General features: G+C 44.9%; 11 protein-coding genes and 2 long non-coding RNA genes across 25 annotated transcripts in view; 6 read left to right on the forward strand and 7 right to left on the reverse strand.

The window, feature by feature from the left end:
* Positions 1-2881, forward strand: part of LOC136190424 (uncharacterized) — a 3688-nt gene extending 807 nt beyond the window's left edge. The window contains exons 4-21 of the mRNA XM_065978572.1: positions 29-157; positions 214-267; positions 327-447; positions 497-589; positions 641-801; positions 926-1011; positions 1066-1149; positions 1213-1275; positions 1333-1374; positions 1427-1462; positions 1519-1613; positions 1700-1736; positions 1795-1856; positions 1914-2000; positions 2056-2194; positions 2272-2356; positions 2403-2497; positions 2632-2881. Coding sequence (XP_065834644.1) covers positions 29-157; positions 214-267; positions 327-447; positions 497-589; positions 641-801; positions 926-1011; positions 1066-1149; positions 1213-1275; positions 1333-1374; positions 1427-1462; positions 1519-1613; positions 1700-1736; positions 1795-1856; positions 1914-2000; positions 2056-2194; positions 2272-2356; positions 2403-2497; positions 2632-2747 — 1585 coding nt within the window. The 3' untranslated portion in view covers positions 2748-2881. The remainder of the gene's footprint in view (positions 1-28; positions 158-213; positions 268-326; positions 448-496; positions 590-640; positions 802-925; positions 1012-1065; positions 1150-1212; positions 1276-1332; positions 1375-1426; positions 1463-1518; positions 1614-1699; positions 1737-1794; positions 1857-1913; positions 2001-2055; positions 2195-2271; positions 2357-2402; positions 2498-2631) is intronic.
* A 148-nt stretch (positions 2882-3029) lies between these two features.
* Positions 3030-6060, forward strand: LOC136190425 (uncharacterized). The gene is made up of 20 exons (XM_065978573.1): positions 3030-3239; positions 3291-3347; positions 3402-3439; positions 3522-3650; positions 3698-3751; positions 3814-3934; positions 3984-4076; positions 4132-4292; positions 4350-4435; positions 4488-4571; positions 4635-4697; positions 4751-4792; positions 4850-4885; positions 4950-5044; positions 5109-5145; positions 5203-5264; positions 5322-5408; positions 5466-5604; positions 5666-5750; positions 5797-6060. The coding sequence occupies exons 1-20, from the start codon at positions 3057-3059 to the stop codon at positions 5990-5992; spliced, it is 1848 nt and encodes a 615-aa protein (XP_065834645.1). The 5' UTR covers positions 3030-3056; the 3' UTR covers positions 5993-6060.
* A 231-nt stretch (positions 6061-6291) lies between these two features.
* LOC136190707 (short-chain collagen C4-like) lies at positions 6292-8175 on the reverse strand. Its single transcript, XM_065978946.1, has 4 exons — positions 7420-8175; positions 7309-7366; positions 7109-7252; positions 6292-7054 (listed from the first exon to the last, which is right to left on the reverse strand). Exons 1-4 carry the CDS (start codon positions 7552-7554, stop codon positions 6486-6488), a joined length of 906 nt encoding a protein of 301 aa, XP_065835018.1. The 5' UTR covers positions 7555-8175; the 3' UTR covers positions 6292-6485.
* LOC136190714 (uncharacterized) lies at positions 8075-14311 on the forward strand. Of its 10 annotated transcripts, XR_010670606.1 has the most exons (13): positions 8075-8175; positions 8392-8495; positions 8559-9698; positions 10070-10417; positions 10468-10556; positions 10631-10846; positions 10904-10965; positions 11023-11306; positions 11377-11465; positions 11512-11805; positions 13003-13108; positions 13170-14029; positions 14083-14311. It is a non-coding gene; the product is annotated as an uncharacterized lncRNA (long non-coding RNA). The 10 variants fall into 10 exon arrangements; XR_010670605.1 differs by having other exon boundaries at positions 11512-13872; positions 13920-14029; XR_010670600.1 differs by having other exon boundaries at positions 11512-13311; positions 13365-14029.
* On the reverse strand, positions 8225-9539 carry LOC136190706 (short-chain collagen C4-like). Its single transcript, XM_065978945.1, has 5 exons — positions 9457-9539; positions 9281-9395; positions 9163-9220; positions 8954-9097; positions 8225-8900 (listed from the first exon to the last, which is right to left on the reverse strand). The coding sequence occupies exons 1-5, from the start codon at positions 9522-9524 to the stop codon at positions 8332-8334; spliced, it is 954 nt and encodes a 317-aa protein (XP_065835017.1). The 5' UTR covers positions 9525-9539; the 3' UTR covers positions 8225-8331.
* Positions 12763-15898, reverse strand: LOC136190708 (short-chain collagen C4-like). Of its 2 annotated transcripts, XM_065978948.1 has the most exons (7): positions 15738-15898; positions 15611-15677; positions 15421-15555; positions 13887-15367; positions 13776-13833; positions 13558-13701; positions 12763-13511 (listed from the first exon to the last, which is right to left on the reverse strand). In XM_065978948.1, the coding sequence occupies exons 4-7, from the start codon at positions 14010-14012 to the stop codon at positions 12943-12945; spliced, it is 897 nt and encodes a 298-aa protein (XP_065835020.1). In that variant the 5' UTR covers positions 14013-15367; positions 15421-15555; positions 15611-15677; positions 15738-15898; the 3' UTR covers positions 12763-12942. The 2 variants fall into 2 exon arrangements, with proteins under 2 accessions (XP_065835020.1, XP_065835019.1); XM_065978947.1 differs by lacking the exons at positions 12763-13511; positions 13558-13701; positions 13776-13833 and having other exon boundaries at positions 14698-15367; positions 15738-15896.
* On the forward strand, positions 14516-18834 carry LOC136190715 (uncharacterized). Of its 3 annotated transcripts, none has more exons than XR_010670609.1 (5): positions 14516-14620; positions 16258-16367; positions 16657-18287; positions 18339-18426; positions 18480-18834. It is a non-coding gene; the product is annotated as an uncharacterized lncRNA (long non-coding RNA). The 3 variants fall into 3 exon arrangements; XR_010670610.1 differs by having other exon boundaries at positions 14530-16367; positions 16657-16897; positions 18119-18287; XR_010670608.1 differs by having other exon boundaries at positions 14530-16367.
* LOC136190705 (2-oxoglutarate and iron-dependent oxygenase JMJD4-like) lies at positions 16552-18312 on the reverse strand. Its single transcript, XM_065978944.1, has 9 exons — positions 18051-18312; positions 17864-17999; positions 17684-17809; positions 17600-17626; positions 17333-17545; positions 17251-17278; positions 17108-17194; positions 17001-17057; positions 16552-16948 (listed from the first exon to the last, which is right to left on the reverse strand). Exons 1-9 carry the CDS (start codon positions 18214-18216, stop codon positions 16556-16558), a joined length of 1233 nt encoding a protein of 410 aa, XP_065835016.1. The 5' UTR covers positions 18217-18312; the 3' UTR covers positions 16552-16555.
* A 710-nt stretch (positions 18835-19544) lies between the features above and the next one.
* LOC136190712 (U6 snRNA-associated Sm-like protein LSm5) lies at positions 19545-20286 on the reverse strand. Its single transcript, XM_065978952.1, has 6 exons — positions 20210-20286; positions 20064-20159; positions 19969-19996; positions 19841-19913; positions 19761-19777; positions 19545-19692 (listed from the first exon to the last, which is right to left on the reverse strand). The coding sequence occupies exons 1-6, from the start codon at positions 20232-20234 to the stop codon at positions 19677-19679; spliced, it is 255 nt and encodes an 84-aa protein (XP_065835024.1). The 5' UTR covers positions 20235-20286; the 3' UTR covers positions 19545-19676.
* On the reverse strand, positions 20255-21895 carry LOC136190710 (peptidyl-prolyl cis-trans isomerase FKBP14-like). The gene is made up of 7 exons (XM_065978950.1): positions 21806-21895; positions 21574-21727; positions 21376-21513; positions 21187-21302; positions 20888-21107; positions 20546-20831; positions 20255-20494 (listed from the first exon to the last, which is right to left on the reverse strand). Exons 5-7 carry the CDS (start codon positions 21061-21063, stop codon positions 20339-20341), a joined length of 618 nt encoding a protein of 205 aa, XP_065835022.1. The 5' UTR covers positions 21064-21107; positions 21187-21302; positions 21376-21513; positions 21574-21727; positions 21806-21895; the 3' UTR covers positions 20255-20338.
* Positions 21225-21958, forward strand: LOC136190711 (ribosome biogenesis protein SLX9 homolog). Its single transcript, XM_065978951.1, has 4 exons — positions 21225-21341; positions 21394-21520; positions 21584-21767; positions 21822-21958. Exons 1-4 carry the CDS (start codon positions 21267-21269, stop codon positions 21925-21927), a joined length of 492 nt encoding a protein of 163 aa, XP_065835023.1. The 5' UTR covers positions 21225-21266; the 3' UTR covers positions 21928-21958.
* LOC136190709 (superoxide dismutase [Mn/Fe]-like) lies at positions 21824-22929 on the reverse strand. The gene is made up of 4 exons (XM_065978949.1): positions 22660-22929; positions 22498-22601; positions 22275-22441; positions 21824-22214 (listed from the first exon to the last, which is right to left on the reverse strand). Exons 1-4 carry the CDS (start codon positions 22918-22920, stop codon positions 21958-21960), a joined length of 789 nt encoding a protein of 262 aa, XP_065835021.1. The 5' UTR covers positions 22921-22929; the 3' UTR covers positions 21824-21957.
* A 76-nt stretch (positions 22930-23005) lies between these two features.
* LOC136189898 (cotranscriptional regulator ARB2A homolog) lies at positions 23006-24572 on the forward strand. The gene is made up of 10 exons (XM_065977941.1): positions 23006-23101; positions 23161-23258; positions 23307-23372; positions 23424-23548; positions 23601-23664; positions 23718-23795; positions 23846-23965; positions 24020-24142; positions 24192-24276; positions 24332-24572. Exons 1-10 carry the CDS (start codon positions 23011-23013, stop codon positions 24484-24486), a joined length of 1005 nt encoding a protein of 334 aa, XP_065834013.1. The 5' UTR covers positions 23006-23010; the 3' UTR covers positions 24487-24572.
* Positions 24573-24658: the final 86 nt, after the last annotated feature.

The raw sequence follows: 24658 nt of genomic DNA on the forward strand, positions 1-24658 counted from the left end.
GGTCTTGATGCTTTCTAATGCTTTTTAGGCAGTCAAATTCAGCTGTGTTGACGCGCTACAAACTGGTTGATCATCCGACTTACTATCCCATTGTTTTAAACCAGTCAAAGGAAGGATCATATAGAGTTAAAGACAGTGAAATCATCCCAGAAGGAGGGTGAGAAATGCAATATTTCGTTAGTACATACATGTATAATTGCAGAATTTCTATAGAACTGGCCAAGGCTTCAAGTTTTCTTCAATTGAAGATTTTGCAAAAGCGTTCAGGTATGTAGCTAACATAGCAACGACTAAACCAAGAATGTCCCTTTGTCCTTCTACCGAAGATCTGGAAAAACGACGCCATCTGCCATAGCTGAGAAAATCATTAGCACTATTAAGACCAACAACACGTCAGATAGACCATTGAGAGCCTTTGTCCAAATTGACGAAGATGAAGTTAAAAGGGTGAATAACTTAGCTTTACGAATTAAAGTCAAGTGAGTTCTTCTCAAAGATGGCCGAGGCTTCTACAAAAAGATTTCGCGGCGGCGTTCCTCTGTCGATTTTTGACGGTGTTCCAGTGGCCTTCAAGGAAGAGTACAGCGTAGTAAGTTGATGAAAAGCTGCCGAGCGTATTTCAAGGATTCGCGTGGGCTAGGTTCCGTATTGTTTTCGAGCGGGAACTTCGTTTCTTGGCGAAACGCCGGTCGCCTGCGACGCGACGATTGTGAAGAAAATTCGGGAGCTGGGAGCAGTGATCATCGGCGTGACGAATATGCACGAATTGGGCATGGGCACGTTGGGATCAAACCCAAACAAGTACGCACCCAACGTATTTTCACTTAGCCTCCACTTTTTCTCGTACCTAAGCATAAAGCCGTCATAAACAGCGTTTTATTTGCAGTTACGGTGTCATGTGCTCTCCCCCTTTTTTTTTTTGAAGGCTTCACGGTACGCCGCGAAATCCTTACAACCTCGGATGTTACACAGGCGGGAGTTCGAGCGGCTCTGCGGCGGCTGTAGCGGCCGGTACGTATTCTTTATGCATAGCGGATTCTTCTGGCAAATTATCTGCGCTACTAGGCTTGGTTCCTTTGGCGATGGGTAATGACGGGGGCGGATCTATACGCGTTCCGGCGAGTTTGTGCGGAGTCGTAGGTCTTAAAGGTGTGCGGTAATGGAGCTTTCCTGACGTTTTTACTCTAAGCTTCGTTGTGTTCTTGTTGGCAGCCACCTTTGGCCGCATCAGTGACAACGGTTGTTTTCACCTTTGTAGTACCGTTGGCCACGCAGGTATTGCAGCATTTCAAGAAGAATTTTCTGTTAGGAAAAAGTTCTTTTTTTTGCAAGGTCCTATTGCAAGTTGCGTCAGAGATGCAGCCATCATATATGGTATAGACGGTCTCCAATGTTTTCATTTAATCCCAACTGGTTTTAATTTGAGATGCTATTGCTGGTCCGGATCCGGAATGTCCCGTTGGTACGGCATTTTATACAGTTGTCTCTGCTTTGAGAAGACTTTTTGGTGTAATCCAGGTTTGCGGCAGCCGCCCGTGGAGCTCTGCAGTTCTATTGGTCCATCTGAAGATTTGAGTGGATTGAAGATCGGTGTCTATTGGCAGCACTTCAAGGTAAAATCAATGCGTTAAAGTGTTGATTGGTTTTGGTGTTTTTCTGATGCGCACAAATGTCTGACCTGAAACTGGTGTGTTTGTAGGACGCTCGCGTGGATGTTGTTGATTGCTGCAATAACGGTGCGTTACAAATTTACAGGCGATCGAATGAATAGTTTAGTTAATATTGGCTGTGTAGCGGTGGAGCAGCTATCACGGATGGGAGCAGTAATCGTCTCAATTGAAATTCCTGAAATGGAGGTTGCCATGGATTAATTAGAGACAGGAAAGTCTATAATAATCTGGTGTTTTGTGAAGGAGACGAGAATGGGCCATTTTGCTACACTTTTCGCCGAGATGGCTTCGTCCTTCTCCAAGGAGAAAAAAGAGAAAGGACATCTATTAGTTTGTCTCGTTCAGTTCTTGATTTAGTCCTCTAATTCTTGGCTTTTTATTGAAGAATCCCGATACGAGAATGGGTATGACATTGGCTGGCTGCTTTACCGCCGAAGAGTATTTCAAGGCTCAGCAGCAGAGAACGCGCACCATTGGATTTCTAAAAGACATATTCCGTGATGTCGATTGCATTTTCACTCCCGGTAACTAAGCAAACCAAATACGTCTATGACTATGGATAGTTAATTAAACTCTAATTCCAAAATTTCTTTTTTTCTAGCGACCGGAATTACTGCACCTGAGATTGCGACCAATGCAGAATCACATGGTGAAAGCGATGCGACATTGACAGGACGTCTTTCCAGGTAAGAATTTGAGGTTTGGCTCATACGATGCAATTTTACTGTCTAGATTTTCTGCTTTGGGAAATTATGCTGGCGTTCCTGCCATAACTGTTCCCGTGGGGTACGACTCCCAGGGGCTTCCTATTGGATTGCAAATCATGGGTAAGTGGTGGGAAGAAAAGTTGCTTTTTCATGTCGCATATGCGGTTGAAAGCAAAGTGTCTAAAACGCGGCCTGCTATACACTACAGTTTTCTCTCGTAAAGAGATTTTTTTGTCGTCATGTTGAGTTCTTAGTGCTATCACGCGCTGTATGGTCATCCGTCAATCAACTGCCTGTCGCACGACGATTTGGGTGCAAAGATACGATTCAGCACCTAGCGGTGCACCCGGGAAACACAGCAAACACATGACGTGACGGTGTGGACTAATAATACTCTCTTAGTCATAAAACTCGTTTCACATGCGACAATGACATGCCATCTATGCACCATATGCGCTAATGCACGAGTGTCATTAGTTTGTACGAGATCGCCTTTGTTCTTTGGCCGGTTTTTGTGTATCTTTACACTGATCTTTTGGCGAGGAATGCTCACCAAGAAGGTAGGTTGACTTGGTTAGTATTTTCTTTTTTTCAGAGGTTGACTTTGCTTTGTTATTAGCTGTTCGCTTCTTTTTACCAAATTTCGATTTGATTAGCTTCAAGTGCGCTAAGGGCGAGAATGTCAAGAATCTTTTTTGTTTGCGCTTTTCTCCTACTTGTTTGGCTCCTTCGGCCGCTACCTCTTGCCATAGTGGTTTTTTCAACTCTTCTGTGGTACGTTCGAGGTCGATCGAATGAGAAAATGGAAGAGAAACCGGTCGGAAAGGCTCTCCAACCCGTCAAGTATGACATGAAGGACTTGGTGTGTTCCTACAGCGCAGACTAAGCTTTTTTAACGTCGTATTGTCGACAGGTACTTGCGAAGTTGACCGGTCAAAAACTTCTCTGGGCTTCTCGTCTTGTAGACACAGTGAGCGTCTGAGTGCAGATCTACTTAATCTTATATGCTTTTCGTTGTCATCAGGCTATTGGTCGCGCTGTTATGGTACCACTAGCCCTGAGGTATGTGATAGTTTTGAGAGCGGGAGGGGCTGACATACCACCAAAGCTTGCCTTTGTCTTCATCCTTTCTAATGCTTTGTAGGCAGTCGAATTCAGCTGTGTTGACACGCTACAAACTGGTTGATCATCCGACTTACTATCCCATTGTTCTAAACCAGTCAAAGGAAGCATCATATAGAGTCAAAGACAGTGAAACCATTCCGGAAGGAGGGTGAGAAATGCAATTTCATTTGTACATATAATTACAGAATTTTATAGAACTGGCCAAGGCTTCAATTTTGCTTCGATTGAAGATTTTGCAAAAGCGTTTAGGTATGTTGATATGGCAACATTGGAACAAACCAAAGAATCCTTCTTTGTCGGTTCTACCAAAGATCTGGAAAAACGACGCCGTCTGCCGTCGCTGAGAAAATCATTAGCACTATTAAGACCAACAACGCGTCAGATAGACCCTTGAGAGCCTTTGTTCAAATCGACGAAGATGAAATTAAAAGAGTGAATAGCTTAGATTCACAAATTAAAGTCGAGCAAGTTCTTCTCAAAGATGGCCGAGGCTTCTACAAGAAGATTTCGCGACGGTGTTCCGCTCTCCATTTTTGACGGTGTTCCAGTGGGCTTCAAGGAAGAGTACAGCGTGGTAAGTAGCACGAAGCTGCCCAGTGTGTATTTCGAAGATTCGTCGCGTGGGCTAGATTCCGTATCATTTCCGAGCGGGAACTTCGTTTCTTGGCGAAACGCCGGTCACCTCCGACGCGACGATTGTGAGGAAAATTCGGGAGCTGGGAGCAGTGATCATCGGCATGACGAATATGCACGAATTGGGCATGGGCACGACGGGATCAAACCCAAACAAGTACGCACCTAAAAACATATTTTGAGATGATGTTATGTGCTCCTTTTTTCTCTGAAGGCTTCACGGTACGCCACGAAATCCTTACAACCTCGGATGTTACACTGGTGGCAGCTCAAGTGGCTCTGCGGCGGCTGTAGCGTCCGGTACGTATTCTTTACGCACAGCAGATTCTTCTGTTAAACTTGTCTTCACTAGGCTTGGTTCCTCTGGCGATGGGTAACGACGGTGGCGGATCTATACGCACTCCGGCGAGTTTATGCGGAGTCGTCGGTCTTAAAGGTGCGTCATAATGGAGCTTTTTCTGACGTTTTTACTCTACGCTTCTTTGTCTTTTGTTGGCAGCCACGTTTGGTCGCATCAGTGACAGCGGTTGCTTTCACCTTTGTAGTACCGTTGCCCACGCAGGTATTGCAGCATTTGAAGAATTTTCTGTTAAGAAAAAGTTCTTTTTTTGCAAGGTCCTATTGCAAGTTGCGTCAGAGATGCAGCCATCATATACGGTATAGACGGTCTCCAATTTTTTTCATTTAATTAATCCTAACTGGTTTTAATTTGAGATGCCATTGCTGGTCCGGATCCAGAATGTCCTGTTGGTGAGGCTTTTTATGCAGTCGTCTCTGCTTTGAGAAGACTCGTTGTTCTTTCGGTTGAATCCAGGTTTGCAGCAGCCGCCCGTGGAGCTCTGCAGTTCTATTGGTCCATCTGAAGATTTGAGCGGATTGAGGATCGGAGTCTATTGGCAACACTTCAAGGTGAAATCAATGCGATAAAAGTGTTGGCTTTCTGCTGTTTTTCTGATGTGCGCGACTGTTGTAGGACGCTCACGTGGATGTCGTCGATTGCTGCAATAACGGTGCATTACAATTTACAGGGGATTGAGTGAATAGTCTAATTAATATTGGCTGTGTAGCGGTGGAACAGTTGTCACGAATGGGAGCAGTGATTGTCTCAATTGAAATTCCTGAAATGGAGGTTGCCACGGTTTAATTAGAGACGAGAAAGTCTATGATAATCCGATGTTTTGTGAAGGAGACGAGACTGGGTCATTTTGCTTCAATTCTCTCCGAGATGGCTTCATTCTTTTCCAAGGACAAAAAAGAGAAAGGACATCTATTGGTTTGTCTCGTTCAGTTCTTGATTTAATCCACTTATTCTCGGCTTTTTTTATTGAAGAATCCCGAAACGAGACTATCCATGACAATGGCTGGTGGCTTTACCGCTGAAGAGTATTTCAAGGCTCAGCAGCAGAGAACGCGCACTATTGGATTCCTAAAAGACATATTCCGTGATGTCGATTGCATTATCACTCCTAGTAACCAAATACGTCTATGGCTAGTTAATTAAACTCTAATTCCAAGATTTCTCTTTTGTAGCGAACGGGATTACTGCACCTGAAATTATGACCGATGCAGAATCGCATGGTGAAAGCGATGCAACGTTGACAGGACGTCTTTGCAGGCAAGAATTTGAGGTTGGCTCGTCTGATGCCATTTTTACTGTCTAGGTTTGCTGCGTTGGGAAATTATGCTGGCGTTCCTGCTATTTCTGTTCCCGTGGGGTACGACTCCCGTGGGCTTCCTATTGGATTGCAAATCATGGGTAAATGGTGGGAAGAAAGGCTGCTTTTTTACGTCGCATATGCGGTTGAAAGCAAAGTGTCTAAGAGGCAGCCTGCTGTACACTACAGTTTTCTCTCGTAAAGAGATCTTCTTTTGTCATGTGCACGTGTTGTACTCTATTGTCTTTATCCGGGTTATCGTTCACTGAACTGTCGCTGCTGTCTCCAATCGCACGACGATGTCGTTATCGACGGTAATAGTCTATTCAGCACCGAGTGGTGCACCCAGGAAACCTAATCGGCCTTGGATCGAGGAGCACAGAGCAAACACTTGACGTGACGATCCAGCGTCGTCTCGTCAGATTGCAACGCGTCGAAATCGCTCGTACGGCGAAGGTAGGAATGAAAATGCAGCTAGTTACCAAGGCCACTCGATCGACATAATGCCGAAGGTTGCACCCATCACATTCAACTAATCCGAAAACGCACACTTAGGACAAAGAGGGTCCAATGACAGATCACGGAACAAACATTGCAAAGCAACACACCTACTATTAGTCGTGAAATTCGGTTCCGCACAAAAAAAGACTACGCCATGCACACACAGTCACAGTTTAGCTACGCTCCCTTTTTTGCTATATTGTGCAGACGGCACAACTAAGATCTGCATTGTTGATGTAAGGACCGCACTTGAGGTGACCGCCACACCGTCCATCTACAAAATAGAGTAGAGCGCCGTTTTTATTTTCCCGTGTTCCTGGCACAGACTCAGCATCTTTATCCACGCAAAGGAAATCACGCGAGTGTGGATGGTTATAATATCCTGTCATCAGATATCCGTCATATTCTTTTCTCCAGCCAGATGGACAGACATTTCTAGCAGGAATGTGAAGTATTGTGTTCTTTCGTTTCACGCGGCAAACCACGCACGGCACGTCGTCCTCTGGGTACGCTCTTGGAGAAAAGGGATTCCATTTCTGCGTCTCATACTCTGCATTGTACATGTAAGCAACGCTTTGTGTTCCAGTGAAATACTTGTTGTATATAGGCTCGTCAGGCAAACACTGCATATTCGTTCCGCCTCCTGGGTGATCATAGCGCTCTCCACCAGCTCTTCCGCTATACACAAACTCAGCTCCATCGCTGCACGACGTTCTACCCCAACGCGTATAGGTCACAGAGAGAGCATCCAAAAGAGAAGAATCTACATATAACATTGCTATATGTTGTGCGTTTCAGCCGAGGTCAGGGACCAAACCTGCTTTTCCAGTGTCTCCTTTTTCACCCTTTATTCCTTGTAATCCCAAATCTCCTTTAGTTCCTGGCGGTCCTTGAGGGCCAGAAATACCCTGGGATCCCTTTGCTCCTTTAAATCCATCGCGCCCGTCTTTTCCGGGTGGTCCTGTTATAATAGTATTCCTGGTTAGTACTAAGTACTCTTATTACATGATATGCTACCTTCAACTCCATCTCTTCCATCACGCCCAATATATCCGTCACTGGACAAAATTTCAACCTGCGTATAGAGAATCTAAACATGGAAATAAAATCAGCAGTAACGGAGGTTACTTTTGCGTTAAGGGCTGTGACGGTATCTCTAAGAGACTGCACGTTGTCGTCGGTAGTCGTTTCGGGCCTTTCGGCGGACACTATAGCTGCACACAAACAAAGGCAGATCGCTGTGATAGAAGCGTCAATCTTCATTCTGCGTTGTGACTATATACTAGTAGTATCTTGAACGAATGTACTGAACTGCGATCGAGTCTTCTCTTATATAGGCAACTGTAAGTACGGAACGAGGAATTTCCGTGATTTATGGTAGCAAGGGTGTTTTCGTTGCGCGGTCTTTTGTTAGTTGAAGAGCCAGAGAGAACACGGATGTACGTCTTAGGATTGATTACAGTTGAAATAGAGTTAATAAATAAGTAAACGTGGGCCGTTTACCGTGAGTTGATAGCTCGTCGATTTGTCGTTTCCTCGTCCGTACGCAAGTATGACTACATCCTATTGAGATTGGACTGGGATGAATCTATATATTTCTCTGCGTCCTAAAATACGGTTGCTTGCCCTCAGTCGGAAATTTTGTATCATGCACTGCAAGACTGAAAGTAAGCTTAGAAATTATGCAAGAGATGAAATTAAATCAAAGGGCTTATGATTGTGAGATCTACACAGATCTACACTACCCCTTGAAGGGAAGGGCTTGTGATTATCCGGGCTATATGCACATTCTTTCGTTTCTGTACTGCTTCTAACCCTGCTTCTAACCGCTTCTAACCGAAGTGCACCGTCCAGGCGTCTTACACAAGTCAGTAATGTGGCCAAGTAAGGTCTGCAGCGATTTCCTTAGACCTACCGAAATCAAGCGCGCATGTAGATGACAGTTTGATCCCTTAAAATTCGTACATAGATGAATTAGAATGTAGTTAAATGATGAACTGAACAAAAGTACGCATAGAGAGCGGTCTAAGCTCCCTGTTCTTATATTGTGCACACGGCACAAGTAAGTTCTGCATTGTGGATGTAAGGACCGCACTTTAGGTGACCGTGACACTGTCCATCGACGAAGTAGAGTGAAGCGCCGTTGTTATTGCTCCGTGTTCCTGGTACGGACTCAGCGTCTTTGTCCACGCAAAGGAAATCAAGCGAGTGTTTATGACTATGTCTTTCGGTCATCAGATATCCGTCGTATTCTTTTCTCCAACCAGACGGACAGACGTTTCTGGCTGGAATGCGAAGTATTGTGCTCTTTCGTTTCACGCGACAAACCGCGCACGGCACGTCGTCGTCTAGATGCGCTCTTGGGCTAAAGGGATTCCATTGATGCAGCTCATACTCTGCATTGTACATGTAAGCAACGTCCTGACTTCCGGTGTAGAATTTGTTGTATATAGGCTGGTCAGGCAAGCATAGCATATTTGTTCCACCTCCTGGATGATTCCAAAGCTCTCCACCAGCTCTTCCATTATACACAAGATCAGCTCCATCGCTGCACGACGTTCTACCCCAGCGCGTATAGGTCACAGAGAGAGCATCCAAAAGAGAAGAATCTATATATCACATTGCTATTGCTGTGCGTTTCAGCCGAGGTCAAGGACCAAACCTGCTTTCCCAGTGTCTCCCTTTTCACCCTTTATTCCTTGTAATCCCAAATCTCCTTTAGTTCCTTGCAGTCCTTGAGAACCAGGAATACCCTGGGAACCCTTTGCTCCTTTAAATCCATCGCGCCCGTCTTTTCCGGGTGGTCCTTTTATAATAGTATGCCTGGTTAGTACTAAGTACTCTTATTACACTGTACATGATATGCTATACCTTCAACTCCATCTCTTCCATCACGTCCAATATATCCGTCACTGGACAAAATGTCAACCTGCGTATAGAGAAATTCAGAATCTAAGCATGGAAATATATCAGCAGTAACAGAGGTTACTTTTGCGATGAGGGCTGTGACGGTGTCTCTAAGAGACTGCGCGTTGTCGTCGTTGATCGTGGCGGCGGATACTAACGCTGCACACAAACAAAGGCAGCTCGCTGTGATCTTCATTCTGTGAACCAATGCACTGAAACTGTTATCGAGTCCTCTAATATATAGGCAACTGTAAGTACCGGAATGACGAAAACCCGTAATTTATGGCAAGAAACGGATTGTCGTTGCGTGCTCTCGCCAGACACATCTTCTCATAACTATTCAAGAGAGAAGACGTACAGATGTAGGTAAGTAACGGAATGACGAGGATCCGGAATTTACGGCATGAACGGAACACGGTTCACGATACAGTACAAGGCAATTAAATACCGTGCTCGTGTTGACGTTGAATTTGTACAGTCGATGGGACGCGGTTCCAGAGGTGAGAAAATAGGACGGGGCGTGGACGCATGGCATGCACGCTGGGGTGCGCGATTTATTACAAGTCTCGTTAATAATATTAATGATTGGTTCGTGCAAGGCCCATTGGATAGATAGCGATTGTCTATGGTCTATTTAGTATTAGCTGAGGGGGGAGACTAGCGCGAAGTAGTTGAAGTGTCTCCCGAGATATAAATATTCAGAAGTTCGCTAGGGCTTTGCGCATCTCTTTACGTTCTCTGTCTGTGCCGATAAGAGAAAGAACTTTGAACCCGCGGCCGCGCGACTCCGCCTTTGGAACTTATTAGGATGCAGAGAGTTTGTTTTCGTGGGGGGCGCTAACGTTTTTTTTCCTTCTCTCCCATCTTCCAGATCCCGGCGACGCGTTATCTCCCATGTCCCTGTCCCTATTCGGCGGCGGTCGCGACCAAGAGAAGTATCGCCAACTTTATTAAAATTCTTCAACTGCATGGTACGGAACACGGGGAAAAAATTCTACCTGTTCCGTCCCCCTCCCGCGTTTCCCCCCAGTACCCGCCCTGTTCGAAGGAGCTAGCGCATGCACGCTGTCGCGAGCTCGGAGCTCTCCAATTCGCCCCAGCAATCGGGCACGCCGGACGTGGCCGTCCACGCGAAATTGACCGCCGAGCAGATCGTCGTCACGCAGGAACGGTCCTCTCGACGACGACGCTCTCTTTCAAGAATGCAAAACGGGAAGGGGTGGGCGGGGACCTCACCTTGACGAGACTAATCGAATAATATTTGTCCAGCTGCTTCGGAAACAGACGCAGGAGAAGTACGAACGCGAGCTGACGAGCCGTGCTGAGGGTGTTCGGGGATATCTAATTGAAGTCTGAAAGTAAGCCGAGAACTTACGCAAGAGAAAGAAAATTAAATCAAAAGGCTTCATTGTTGTGGCCCATTGTTGTGCAGATCTACCTGAAAGTTGCTATTCGGGCTGACTGGCAGCTTCATTGCTTCTAGCCGAAGTGCTCCGTCCAGGCGTCTAAGCCGGCCAGCCCCTGTCAGGAATGTGGCCAAGCAGTGATTCCCTACCGAAATCGGCAACACCACGTAGGTCTGATGCGCGCGAATGCGCGCGAATGTTGTAGGACGCTTACGTGGATGTTGTTGATTGCTGCAATAAGGGTGAAATACAATTTACAGGGGATTGAGTGAATAGTTTAATTAATATTGGCTGTGTAGCGGTGGAGCAGCTATCACGAATGGGAGCAGTGATTGTCTCAATTGAAATTCCTGAAATTGAGGTTGCCCTGGTTTAATTAGAGACAAGAAAGTCTATAATAATCCAGTGTTTTGTGAAGGCGACGAGACTGGGCCATTTTGCTTCAATTCTCTCCGAGATGGCTTTACTCTTTTCCAAGGACAAAAAAGAGAAAGGACATCTATTAGTTTGTCTCGTTTCAGTTCTTGATTTAATCTCTTGTTCTCGGCTTTTTTATTGAAGAATCCCGAAACGAGACTAACCATGACAATGGTTGGTGGCTTTACCGCTGAAGAGTATTTCAAGGCTCAGCAGCAGAGAACGCGCACCATTAGATTTCTTTACGACATATTCCGTGATGTCGCGATTGCATTATCACTCCTAGTAACTAAGCAAATCAAATGCGTCTATGGATGGCTAATTAAACTTTATTTCCAAAACTTCTCTTCTCTAGCGAACGGGATTACTGCACCTGAAATTATGACTGAAACAGAATCGCATGGTGAAAGCGATGCAACGTTGACAGCTAGGACGTCTTTGCAGGCAAGAATTTGAGGTTGGCTCGTCCGATGCGATTTTTGCTGTCTAGGTTTGCTGCTTTGGGAAATTATGCTGGCGTTCTGTTCCCGTGCATAGGGTACGACCTTATGGGCTTCCTATTGGATCATTGCAAAGCATAGGTAAATGGTGGGAAGAAAGGCTGCTTTTTCACGTTGCATATGCAGTTGAAAGCAAAGTGTCTAAAAGGCGGCCAGCTGTACACTACAGTTTTTTCTCGTAAAGAGAGTTTTTGTCTTTATCCGGGTTATCGTTCACTCAACTGCCTCTCCAATCGCGGCGTAAGCGTGTCGAAATCGCTCGCACGACGATGTCGTTATCAAAGGTAAGATTCAGCACTGGGCCGTGTACCCGGGAAACCTTAAACCTTAGGGTCCTGCCCTAACGACCTTGGTACACTAACTAGATAATGATGGCCTTTTGTGAGCCATCATGTGATCCCCGAACACCCTCAGCACGGTATCTATTTCTTATTACTCTAATTTTATAGGAAAAGCTGATGTGCATAATGTGCATCACACTGCCTAACCATGGCATGCATTATTTTCCGCAAAACCCTACAATTAGCCAATTTGACCTCTCATGCGACACAGAGCTACCCCTTCCTAGCCCTAACTTCTGCCCCTTCGGGTGTTCGTGTCACGAGGCCCATTATCAGCTCGCAGTTGGGTTTGCGTGCTGCGAGCGAAGCTCGCAGCACGACAAACCCAACGTGCTCCTTTACTGCGTTCCCTTGATAAACGCTACTAAGTAAGCTCATTGTTATGTGCCCGTTATGTTCAATAGTATTTATTCTTGGCGGCAAGCATAGATATATCAGCATATTGTTATATCTATGCTGCAAACTATTGAACACAATCCGGGGTTACTATCTACTGTGACGTCACCTTTTTCGGTAGCATTATGTTCATTATACGGGAGAGTATGACATCACAATGAATGTGATGTCATAAAGGGACCTGTGTGTGTGATTGGTTTAAGAGCGATTGTGACGTGAGCGTTACCGACAGACAGACAGACAGACAGACAGACAGACACAGACAGACACACACTTTGAGATTTTGCCCGATCACGTTTGAGAGCCCCTCCCACGAGGGCGCGCGCGGGCTTCGCCCGCGCACGCCCTGGTGTTCGGGGAATAAAATTCGTTTCACAAGCAATAATGACCCTAGCATGGGTATCCGAGCCCTATAAGATAGCCGGCCTAACGCCATCTGGTGCCGTTAACCAAGGGTTCCTTGGATGGAGTGTGACGCGCTCTTGAAAGCTCTTTTTTACCCATCACATTCAAATCTTTGCGAACAACTCACATGAAAAACAAAGAGCAATGACATATACATGTTAGCATTACACAAACACTTAGTCATGACACCCGGTTCCGCACAAAAAATACTACGTCACACCATATATATATGCGCATACTAGTATATCTATGGTCACCACAGTTCACGCTCCCTTTTTGTTATATCGTGCACACGGCACAACTAAGGTCTGCATTGTGGATGTAAGGACCGCACTTTAGGTAACCGCCACACCGTCCATCTACAAAATAGAGTAGAGCACCGTTGATATTGGCCCGTGTTCCTGGCACGGATTCAGCATCTTTATCCACGCAAAGGAAATCACGTGTATGTGCATGGTTATGTCTTTCGGTCATCAGATATCCGTCGTATTCTTTTCTCCAACCAGACGGACAAACATTTCTAGCAGGAATGTGAAGTATTGTGCTCTTTCGTTTCACGCGGCAAACCGCGCACGGCACGTCGTCGTCTGGGTACGCTCTTGGAAAAAAGGGATTCCATTCATGCGTCTGATATTCTGCATTGTACATGTAAGCAACGCTTTGACTTCCAGTGTAATATTTGTTGTAGACAGGCTCCTCAGGCAAGCATAGCATATTTGCTCCGCCTCCTGGATGACTAAAGTACTCTCCACCAGCTCTTCCATTATAAACAAGCTCAGCTCCATCGCGGCACGACGTTCTACCCCATCGCGTATAGCTCACAGAGAGAGCGTCCAAAAGAGAAGAATCTATATATCACATTGATTTGTGCTCTGTGTTTTTCAAGGACCAAACCTGCTCTCCCATTGTCTCCCTTTTCACCCTTTATTCCTTGTAATCCCAAATGTCCCTTAGTTCCAGGCGGTCCTTGAGATCCAGGAATACCCTGGGAACCCTTTGCGCCTTTAAATCCATCGCGTCCGTCTTTCCCGGGTGGTCCTGTATGATAGTACTTATACATATGTCTGGTGGCATGTCTGGTACCCTAGTAGTCTTATTATATGATACGCTACCTTCAACTCCGTCTCTTCCATCACGACCAGTATATCCGTCACTGGACAAAATTTCAACCTGCGTATAGAGAATTTGAACGTGGAAATAAAATCAGCAGTAACAGAGGTTACTTTTGCGTTAAGGGCTGTAACGGTATCTCTAAGAGACTGCACGTTGTCATCGTTGGTCGTTTCGGCCGACACTAAAACTGCACACAAACAAAGGCAGCTCGTTGTGATAGAAACTCCGATCTCCATTCTGAGTTGTGACTATGGTATCTGGAACGAATGTACTGAACTTTGATTGATCGAGTCTTCTCTTATATAGGCAACTGTAAGTACGGAACGAGGAAGTTCCGTGATTTATGGTAGCAAACGTGTTTTCGTTGCGGGATCTTTTGTTAGTTGAAGAGCCAGAGAGAAGACGGACGTGCGTCTTAGGATTGATTACAGTTGAAATAGAGTAAATAAATAAATAGATAAATAGATAGATAAATAAATAACGAGAGCCGTTTACCGTGAGTTGATAGCTCGTTGATTTGTCGTTGCACGAGAGTATGAATACATCCTATTGAGATTGGGATAAATCTCTTTTGCGTCCTAAAAGATGGTTGTTTGCGCCTCTCCTCAGTCAGAAATTTTGTATCATGCACTAGAAGTCTGAACGTAAGTCTAGAAATGATGCAAGAGGAATCAATTAAATCATAGGGCTTCAGATCTACTGCCAAGGGAAGTTCCGGGCTTGTGATTATCCGGGCTATGCAAGACATTTTTCGTTTCTTCTAATCGTGCTTCTAACCGCTTCTAACCGAAGTGCACCGTCCCGGCGTTTTATACAAGTCAACGTCTGTCAGGAATGTGGCCAAGTAAGGTCTGCAGCGATTTCCTTAGACCTACCGAAATCAGCAAACGTCACGCGCGTTCCTCCCCCCATGTAGATGACAGTTTGATCTCTTAAAATTCGTACATATAGATGCATTAGAATGTAGTTAAATGATGAACTGAACAAAAGTACGCATAGAGAGCTGTATAAGCTTCCTGTTCTTATATTGTGCACACGGCACAAGTAAGTTCTGCATTGTGGACGTAAGGACCGCACTTTAGGTGACCACCACACCGTCCATCCACAAAATAGAGTAGAGCGCCGTCGTTATCGCCCCGTGTTCCTGGCACAGATTCAGCGTCTTTATCGACGCAGAGGAAATCACGCGAGTGTTTATGGGCATAATGTTCTGTCATCAGATATCCATCATATTCTTTTCTCCAACCAGATGGGCAAACATTTCTAGCCGGTATATGAAGTAGGGAACTCTTTCGTTTGACGCGGCAAACTGCGCACGGTACGTCGTCCTCTGGGAAAGCTCTTGGGCTAAAGGGATTCCATTGCCGCGTCTCATATTCTGCATTGTACATGTAAGCAACATTTTGACTTCCAGTGAAATATTTGTTATAGATAGGGTCGTCAGGCAAACACTGCATGCTTGTTCCACCTCCTGAATGAGAATAGTGCTCTCCACCAGCCCTTCCACGATAGACGAGCTCAGCTCCATGGCTGCATGACGTTCTGCCCCACCGTGTATAGGTCACTGAGAGGGCATCCAAAAGAGAAGAATCTATATATCACATTGTTATGTGCCGTCAGCCAAGTTTAAATTAGGGACCGAACCTGCTCTCCTAGTGTCTCCTTTTTCACCCTTTATTCCTTGTAATCCTTTAGTTCCAGGTGCTCCTTGAGGACCGGGAACACCCTGGGAACCCTTTTCTCCTTTAAATCCATCGCGTCCGTCTTTCCCGGGTGGTCCTGTGACATAGTACTATTGGTAGAACTAGCGACGTTTCTTTATGTGTTATTTTACCTTCAATTCCATCTCTTCCATCGCGACCAGGTTGATTTTTAAATCCATTAGTAGTTAGAATGTCTACCTGGGTAAGTTAATTAAAGTCAAGTTAGTTAACGTTAGGACTAATCTTCTGGGCCCATACTTTGGCTTTGAGATCTGTGACGGCATCTCGAAGAGACGTTGTGTTGTCATTGATAGTTGCAGCAGATACTAACGCTGCACCCAAGCAGAAGCAGCTTATGAGGAACACACGAGAAGCGCCAGTCTTCATCTTGCTTAAAGTGCCTTGGACAAGTGGAGGAAAAGTCTGATTTGGAGCGCTTGAGTTGTCTCTTATATAGAGCGACTATGATTCATAACTCGCGGAGTAAGTGGGAGACGTTAAAGCCGGAGTCTGTAGCAAGAAACGGATTGTCGCGTCGCCGCTTCTTATGTAATCCAATTACTCAGTTGAAAGAGGGAGTAGAAAGAGTGGGAGTAGTGTGGGGGTTTGTCTGTAGTTGACGGTGTAGCCATTCCGTAATTTACAGTTACATAACGGTTTTCTTGTTACGCAGCCCTTAGCATTGTACGGGTATCATGGGTAGACCGACCGCGGGACCTTTGCGAACAAACAATTGTGCATTTTATGTATTTTACCTCTCATCTTCGTTTTGAAATAGGAGAATCAAGGCAGTTAGTTACACAGTACATACCTTCAAACAAGATTGTGATCTGCACTATCACTCTTGGATTGTGCTGAGGTGGCATTGTGGGGATACCACCAATTCAAGTAAGACTAAAGAGTCCCGCTGTTTCAGTATTTTTTGCATGCACTGAACCAAATGTAGTTTTTAGCTAGACAGCTCTGATTATGAACCTTTAGTTAGTGGTGAAACCGCTTAGTCAGACAGAGATCCCCCACCGAATGTCAGGCAAATTTCTAACGCTTATTTAGAGAATGACGAGTGCGTAGGTAAGTCAAGTTTTGTTTTTAATATTACGTGAAAGATGTGTAGAAAGCTTACTGTCAATTTCTATAAATTTTTCTAATTCTTTTTGAGTAAAAATCACTTTTGTAGAATCATCACTCAAGAGTTGTCGTAGAGCAGTTTGGATGCGTGTGCATTCAAATTGCTTGAATAGAGACAACGGATTCGACGCAACTGAGAGAGCGCCGCCTGGTTGGATGCAATCGCGCGTAGGACCAAATTTGGTCATTCTTAGCGCGCACTCCGCGTCTTCCACACGAGGAACGAATCGGCCGAACAACTGCGTTTCCTCGCTTATTTCTTGAAGAATTCGCTCAGAAACCGATAAAAGGTATCGTAGAAATAGATGGTAGTCGATCCCGCTATCGGATAGTAGGATTTTCTGCCGCAAAAACGGTTTTTATCACCAAGGGGGAATGGGAGGTAGGTAGGACCTGGCAATGATTGTCCCAGCCCTCCATATCCTCGCAATCCGCTATTGCTCGCTTTACCTTTTAAAAACACGTAAAGCAACACGTGACTGAGAAGAAGCAAGCATTACCTGTTTCAAATCTGATCTAAGTTTTTCCAACATGATGTCTAAATTGCATGCATTTCCCCAATTGTGATTAATAGACATAGTGTCCTCCTAATGTAAGAGAAGTTCCTGCACGAGAACTCTAATAAATACTTTTATGGGTTTACCACGTTCTCAACTTGATGATGCCATCCGCTAATAAGACTCCCTATGTCACGTTTATCCACGTTTAAACTTTATTTGAATTACCTTGGGATAAATATTATTTCTCCGCTATTTTGAATTATGTCAATTGGCTTGCTCGCTTTGTGAGCGTTCGGATATCTTGTAGAGTCACTAACGGCGTCGCTAGTGACGTCAAACGGCAAATTTCCAAAAGTATCTCTAAGATAGTCTTCCTCTCCTGGAGGATAAATAATCCAACGTTTTGCCCCGCACACATTAGCAGACCAACTATAAGATCTTAGAACAGGGGACGTTATAATAATGAATTAGTTTAGTGATATGTACAAGAACCTATAAACGTCAGCGTGGAATGGGGTCCTATAAAATTTCAAATTAATTAAATCTGGTTTTTTATATAAGCTGGTTGAGGATTACCATGTGCCCTTTGGTCCCATGTAAACAAATCTAAAGTCATCCTTTTCGTACTTTTCCCAAAATTCGTTCATCCAATCATCAATAAAGTGGGGCGGGGTTTCATAGGCGCCGTAATCCGGATAATTTCTAAACCCTTGATCGCTTAGCGTGTGCTAACTTACAGTAGCTGTGGTTTTTTACCGAGAAAAGTGCCAGTCTTTGAGATAGAGAGGCTTATCTTTCCACTGAGATAAGTATTCTCTTAGGGAAATCTCCACTTTGGGGTGGGACCCGAATTTTTCCTTGCTGCAGTCCGCTACGGGAACGATGCAATCTCCTGCACGAATCGTTCCCGTTTTGGCATCGCATATCATTAATGAGATATTACCGAAGTTTTGCAGCAGGAACTCTAAATTCGGTTTTCCATATTTGACCCATTCTCTTCTCGCCTTCCAGCCAGCCGTGATCTCCGATCCGATGAGACACGGTTTGTTAGGAAGGAGAAACGAGGCGAAGAACGTTTGAGAGCTCAATTGGCCGCTGACGCGTTCCATGAGCGAGATCGCGCTGTTATTAGGCTCTAGTGTTCTCCTATCGCGCTCAGACGCAGCAGGAGACACGAAACGTAAGCAGGGAAACGTAAAGTCTAGCCTACCTAGCGCGCGTTTCGATGCAGAGCAGAGCAGATCAGCGAAGCTATCGTTCGCTGCCTTCGACGGGAGCCTTCTTTTCTGAGCAGACGTGTTTGAATGGAAGCGTCACAGGTAATTTCATCCAATCTAACCGGTAAATTGCGATAACGCTAACCTACTCGCAGGTGACTCAGAAGGTTGCAATGTACGGAGAGGCGCGTCCGAGAGTACCGCGGCGCGCCGGTTTGAGGGGGCCCGTCAGGACGACGTGGAAGGACAGAAAAGCGGCGGCCTTAATTGTAGTTCTTTTGAGATGACAGTTTTTTTACTACGAATACGGTAGTAGTGGCGACACGGACAGGGTCCTGAGCATATGACCCTTCATTAGATTTGAAACTGCTCCGGGGACCTTCTGTAAAAGGTCGTGTGTGTGCACGAGAAATAGGCGCGTCGCAAGCAGACAATAGCGTAGACATAGGCACTTTATAATTTTATTGAATAAAACCCGGAAGTAAACCGGAAACTTTAATAAAAATTGCAAATGGGTCTCCCTTCTTTTGCTGTCCACCTGCACAGACCGTGAGGGTCCGTACAGGCTTCGGTTGGGTGGGGGTCAACCTCACTACTCCCCCGTCGGAGTTAGAGCCTGTTTAGTCTCCCGGCTCGGACGCCTGGGACCGGCAGCGCTCGGATGTGAGTGCTACCGGCCTGATTCCAGGGGGACCGCTATTGTAACCCACCGCGTCTTGCCCAAGTGGGGTGGCAGTTTATCACTCATGCCACAGGAGTAGGGGTTGGGCTCCCCTGCGTTCAAGCCACTTTAACCTCTCTGGCTCAAGAGTTGGGCCGGTTTTATTTAGTCACCTCGGGGCTCGGAGGTGAATGTACCTACAAAACAAAAAAAACAGCATTTTTGCGGCACTTGTCCCTCACGATTCGCTCCGAGTGTTTAGGCAGAAAGAGCGTTGATCTCAGTCAGCCTGCAGCCGTTTCTTACCTTTATCAAAAGAATCGCACAGGAAACTTATGATATGGTATTATCTGTATACGAGACACGCCTCTCATACATCTACGCTGCCGGGGACTGCTGGTGGAGGACAGAGGTTGACCACGTGCCTACGCCACGTGCCACTAGTCGTCGGACAAAGCACGCGCAAATCTGAAATGTTCACCGTCCCTAATTAATTAAACTGATTCTAGTGCTTACTGCGCACCGTGAACGAAAGCCATGTCTGAAGAGAAGACCCATGCAAATCTGCCTGCTTTTCTATTGAGACCATCACTCTGATATTAATTAATTATTCACATTCACCGGTACCAATACAGAAGTGCTATTGCACAATCCAGTCCACATTTCTGCATAGTCTACGTTTCAAATGATTTCAAGCTTCAGGAGGCCTAGAATGGAATGAATTAAGAAAAATACGCAAAACGCCATTATTCAAAATTCAATTATTCAAGGATACTCTCCGCCTGGAACAAGCTACACACATAGAACAAATTCACGCGTGTACTCAAATTTCTGATTGAGATATATATTCCTTACCATCGCCACGTTATTTCCGTTGAGGAGAATCTGTTCTAATTTCGTGACTCTTCTACCCTCAGAAGTCGTTTCACTAAAGCATACAGGTTTATCAAAAAAAATATTTCTTAGAAAATACGACACCATACTATTCGACGACGTCTTCGAGTACCATGTCTAAGCAATTTGTTAAGGCTTTTATAGCACCGTTGACAGAAAAAAATGTGAAAGAAGGAAAGGATACTGACGAAATCGTCGAAGCCGAGAAGCGTGCCGTATAACTCCCTCTCCGACTTCATGATCACGTGAATGCGCGATCCAATGCACTTGTCAACAAGCTCTAAACACAGAACGCCGTCAGTGTATAGGAAAACGACGACAGGGACTCGCCTAGGGGAAGCAACTGCGACGCCATAGAAAACGTGCACACGGGACAGTAATTCGAGAGGGCTCCCGGATAACATCACATTACAAACGCAAGCGCACAACGATAAATATGAACGGAATCGCACATGAATTCTAGAGTTCCGAGTGAACCGTCGTGAATTCATTTCGCGTAATTTCGCCGTTTTTGTTCTTGTCGTACAGATTGAAAAACGTCTCTACGACCTGATCGACCATCTTGTTGTTCTTAGTAGTGGGCATCGCCTTTAGATTCACTGTATATTCCCGAAGCTAAACATCCTCACGCGATGAATAGGTAAAAACTAAAACTGCGATTCCTACCTCCGATTTCAATAAAATTCCGTCGTGATCCAAATCCATGAGCTTGAAGTTTTCAATAGTAAGAGGCGGTTTTCGTTCTTTTCCTCTCACAATCACTTCATCGACTTCGACCGTGTATTTCATCTCCGTTCCGACGGGAAAATGCTCGCTGTCAATTTCTTCCGTTGTCACGTCGATGTCGGCGACTTCGCCTTGACACATGCCAAGGAGAGCTTCATTCCACAGCTGGGCCATCTTTCCGGTGGCGAAACCGACGCGAAACTTCAACGCTTCTGTCACGACGAATCTAAACGAAAGGTCGATCATCAAAAAACGTTTTTGCTCTGGGTTTTTTTCCCTCACCGAGATTCGATGAGAGTTCCCTTGTCGTCGAATGCCTTGTAGAGAATCGATACGTCGTTGCCGCGCTCGACTTTCGTTAGGCAGTTCTCGCCGTTTTCGACGGTTTCGCGGCTGAAATCGAGAGCGCTGCCCAGGCGGACGAGGAGAAGGAGAGCGAACGTCGTGCAACTCCGCATTGCTTCCGTAAGATGTGCGCGCGCGCTATCTGCACCTGATGTACCTACGTGAGGAATAAAAACCAGGAATAAAAAATCTAGCCAAAGCCACTGTTTAAATAATTCAAACAATAATTCAAACACCTTGTATCTCTCTGAAAAAAGAAGTCGGTGATTTCTGAGTGCTTGAGCATGCGCGTTTACTTGTTCGAACGATCCACGATATGCCGAAAGAGAGACGACTACGACGCAAGAGGCATCTGCCTGGGGTTAAACCCATGGAGGAAGACAGCAAAGATGTACGAAATTCTGCAAATTTCGTCGGTGTTTTACCTCTTCGCGTCGGTGCAGGACGTTCCTCCGATTCCTGAAGAGATTCTTAGTAAGAAATCGTTTGTGGCATTTCCAGAAGCCCCAAAAGAAGGATCGGTCAGCAAGAAAGCAAAGCGAAAGCAGAGGAGAAAGAAGTGGCTAGAAAGTAACGCGCGTTATAAACATTTTGACGCATAATCGCAGGATTTCATAAATTACCCATTTGTAGAATTCGACACGTCCCATCTAGCGTCAACGAAGACGAAGAAGAAACCAAAAAAGTCAATAGTCAGCGATCTAGAAACAATCAAGTCAGCGATAATGGAAGTAGAAGAAGAAATGACAAAACACAGCAAGCCCACGAAAGAAGAACCTGCAAAGACAAAAACAAGAAAAGCAAGACACCGAATTTTGTAAGAAAAAATAATAATTATAGAAAATACTACGGTACCATTTAACACTTGCAGAGAAACGGAAAAGGACAAATTCAAGAGAGTTCTAGAACATGAGGCATACAAGAAAAATCCATTAGAAGCGATTTTGACTCACGTCCGACTTACAAATGCTAATTAGTGTATGTATGTATAATAATACAATGAATCACTAGAGCTCATCTTTTGCGTCATTGAGTTCTCCTTTCCAAGCTTTGGAGATTCGCTCCACCTTTGCCCAGTCGGTCACGTGCCACCAATCGTCGATGTATTTGGCTCGCTTGTTTTGGTGTTTGAGGTAGTAGGCGTGCTCCCAAACGTCGAGAACGAGAATCGGTTTCAAGTCGAACGCGAGAGGACTCATCTGATTGGGAAACGTGATTATCTGGAGAACGTTTGAAGGAGGAACTTCGCACAGCCACACGTAACCTTAGAAATTTCACAATTCAGAAACGCATAAAGAAGAGAGCTCTTTTTCCCCCCTTTCACCTGAGCCAAAGAAGTTGAGTGCCGTCTCGTTGAATTCCTTCTGGAGCAACTGAAAGTTTCCATAGCGACGATTGACTGCTTCCGATACGACTTCGATGGGCGTGCGCTTTGCTTTAGGATCACCGGAAGGCGACAAGGTAGCCCAGTACCAAGCATGATTAACAAATCTATAAGCAAATAATTCAGTGCAACGACAAACGTTTATCAATAGAATATTACCTACCCGCCTCCCTGATTTTGAAGATTTTCTCTAAAATCCATCGGTATGTCATTTATGTTTTTAATAATATCAATAATTGGCTGAGACGCAAGATCATTGCCTTCGTTCTAAATCGTCAAAAGTCCTTTATAAAAAAAATATCGAATTTTCTCTTATCTTTCGTACCGTTTCGCTCCATTGCTTCAGAACAGCATTCATTTTGTTTTTGTAGCCGGCGTGATGTCCTAGATAATGTGCTCGCATCGTTTTCTCGTCGATAAACGGCTCGAGCGAGTCGTAGGCGAAATCGAGCGGCGGGAGCTCGTACGCGGATCCGTCCTTCGGTTTTGCAATCTTGAGCAGCTGTTGAAGCTCCTCGGGAATGTCTACCGCGTCGATCGACGCGATAGACGCCCAAGCAACGAGCAAGAGAGTGACGAATTGCATGTGCTTCTTCGGACGTTAATATCAACCGATCTCTAGGGAGGGAGAAAAAGAATAACAAAAGAATCTACGTCTCACCGCTAAAAGGATTATATGGGAAACGCTGTAGGAAATTTATTTAAGAAGGCAAAAGTTTTGAAGCCACGTGAGCATTTGATCAATTTTGGCTATCGATTTGCTCAAGGTATTTCCTAAATCAGATAGTGAATGCCACTGATATTTTCTTCCTTTCTACACTAACAGACGGTGAAATTGTTGACTTGAGAGGAAATCCGTTCAATTTCCGGCTAACTGACGACATGCTCTACTGCGTTGAATATCGTTATATGCAGTTCCTCGAGGTACAAGACGATCGAGTCACACGATTCGCAAACAATTTTGCTATTGAGGTTCTTTCTGACGACATCTTTGATCTACTCGAAAATGACGCATGCTTGAGCAGAGTATCTATTCCGGTTTGACTCACTGGTGGGCTCATTTTTACGTGGTCAATTGGACTATCTTAGATTGATGCAAGTGAGGATGAGCCTGTGGCGTGTTTCTTTGCCACTCCTGACTATAAGAAAGCAGACAAAATTATGGTTCTTATACAATCGATGGATCCCAATTTAGCTGGCCAATGGGATCAGCAGTAATAGCAATATCCTTCAGGATAAAGTGCAGTTTAGAATTACTAAATTTAGATTAATTCTGTGCAAAGGACTTGCCTATGGCTCTCAGCTTCCTTTCATCTATAGAGCTCATAAGGTGCATTGAATAGACGATTAGAAATTGAAAAAAAAAACCTTTGTTGCTTCTAGAACGACTACGGGGTCATCGTTATGAATACGCATTTCAACGTAAACAGAGAGAAAAAGAAGAAGCCAATACCAATCAGAGTATCTCTTTCCTGAGCGTCACTTCTGAAAACAACTGAAATGAGTCTTAGGGTAGCGAAAATCCTTTGCAGCACTTACGATACGTCTATCAGAATTTCTTGGCCAATTGCAAAGCAAAGCAAATCGACATTATCGTTCATTCGAGCGGCTGGGAACCAACGGCCCATTGGGTTGGGTAGCCTAATTATAAGGCTGCTCGCTTTATTAACTGATTTTATTTTTAGCTGGCCGAGTTTCAGTCAGCTCGCAAAAGAGTGCGGAAAATTGTCTTTATCAACGTAACCGAGCCAGTGCAAATTCAACAAAACGAAAACGGGGCAAAAGAATTTAACGAATGGATAATCAAAGTTGAAAACTGTACAACTAGTATTGCTATTTGATTAAATGCTATTTTAGCATTCCTTGAACTGGATTCCATCGTATGAACCTCTGGGTTATCCGGTCAGATCCAGCACTACAAACGTTACGAGCCTGTCCGCGGGTAAGAATGATTTCCTGCTACTTTAATTCAAACGTTCACTGGGTCTCACTTGCAGCGACTATGAGAAAATCTGAAACTCTTTCTTCAGCTTATTTTAACATTTGGGGATTCTTTATGTCTTCATTGCACGTGGGCCCCTATCTGGACGACTGCCAGGCTATCATTGCCTCAACGATGCGACAAGCTATACTAGAGGAGGAGGATGACTAAATTAATGAACGGGCTGACAACCAATATGCGTAGGAGAACTGTAGGTGAAAAGTTACTTACCACCAGGCGTTTTTATTGAAATTGAAATGCCCTTTGAGTTCATATCACATCATACTTCCTTTCCCTTCTCAAGCGTTCTACACGTAGGAGCAATAAACAATGTTTTGCATTA

This window comes from Oscarella lobularis, chromosome 8 (genome assembly GCF_947507565.1).
Source record: "Oscarella lobularis chromosome 8, ooOscLobu1.1, whole genome shotgun sequence".
Taxonomy (NCBI): domain Eukaryota; kingdom Metazoa; phylum Porifera; class Homoscleromorpha; order Homosclerophorida; family Oscarellidae; genus Oscarella; species Oscarella lobularis.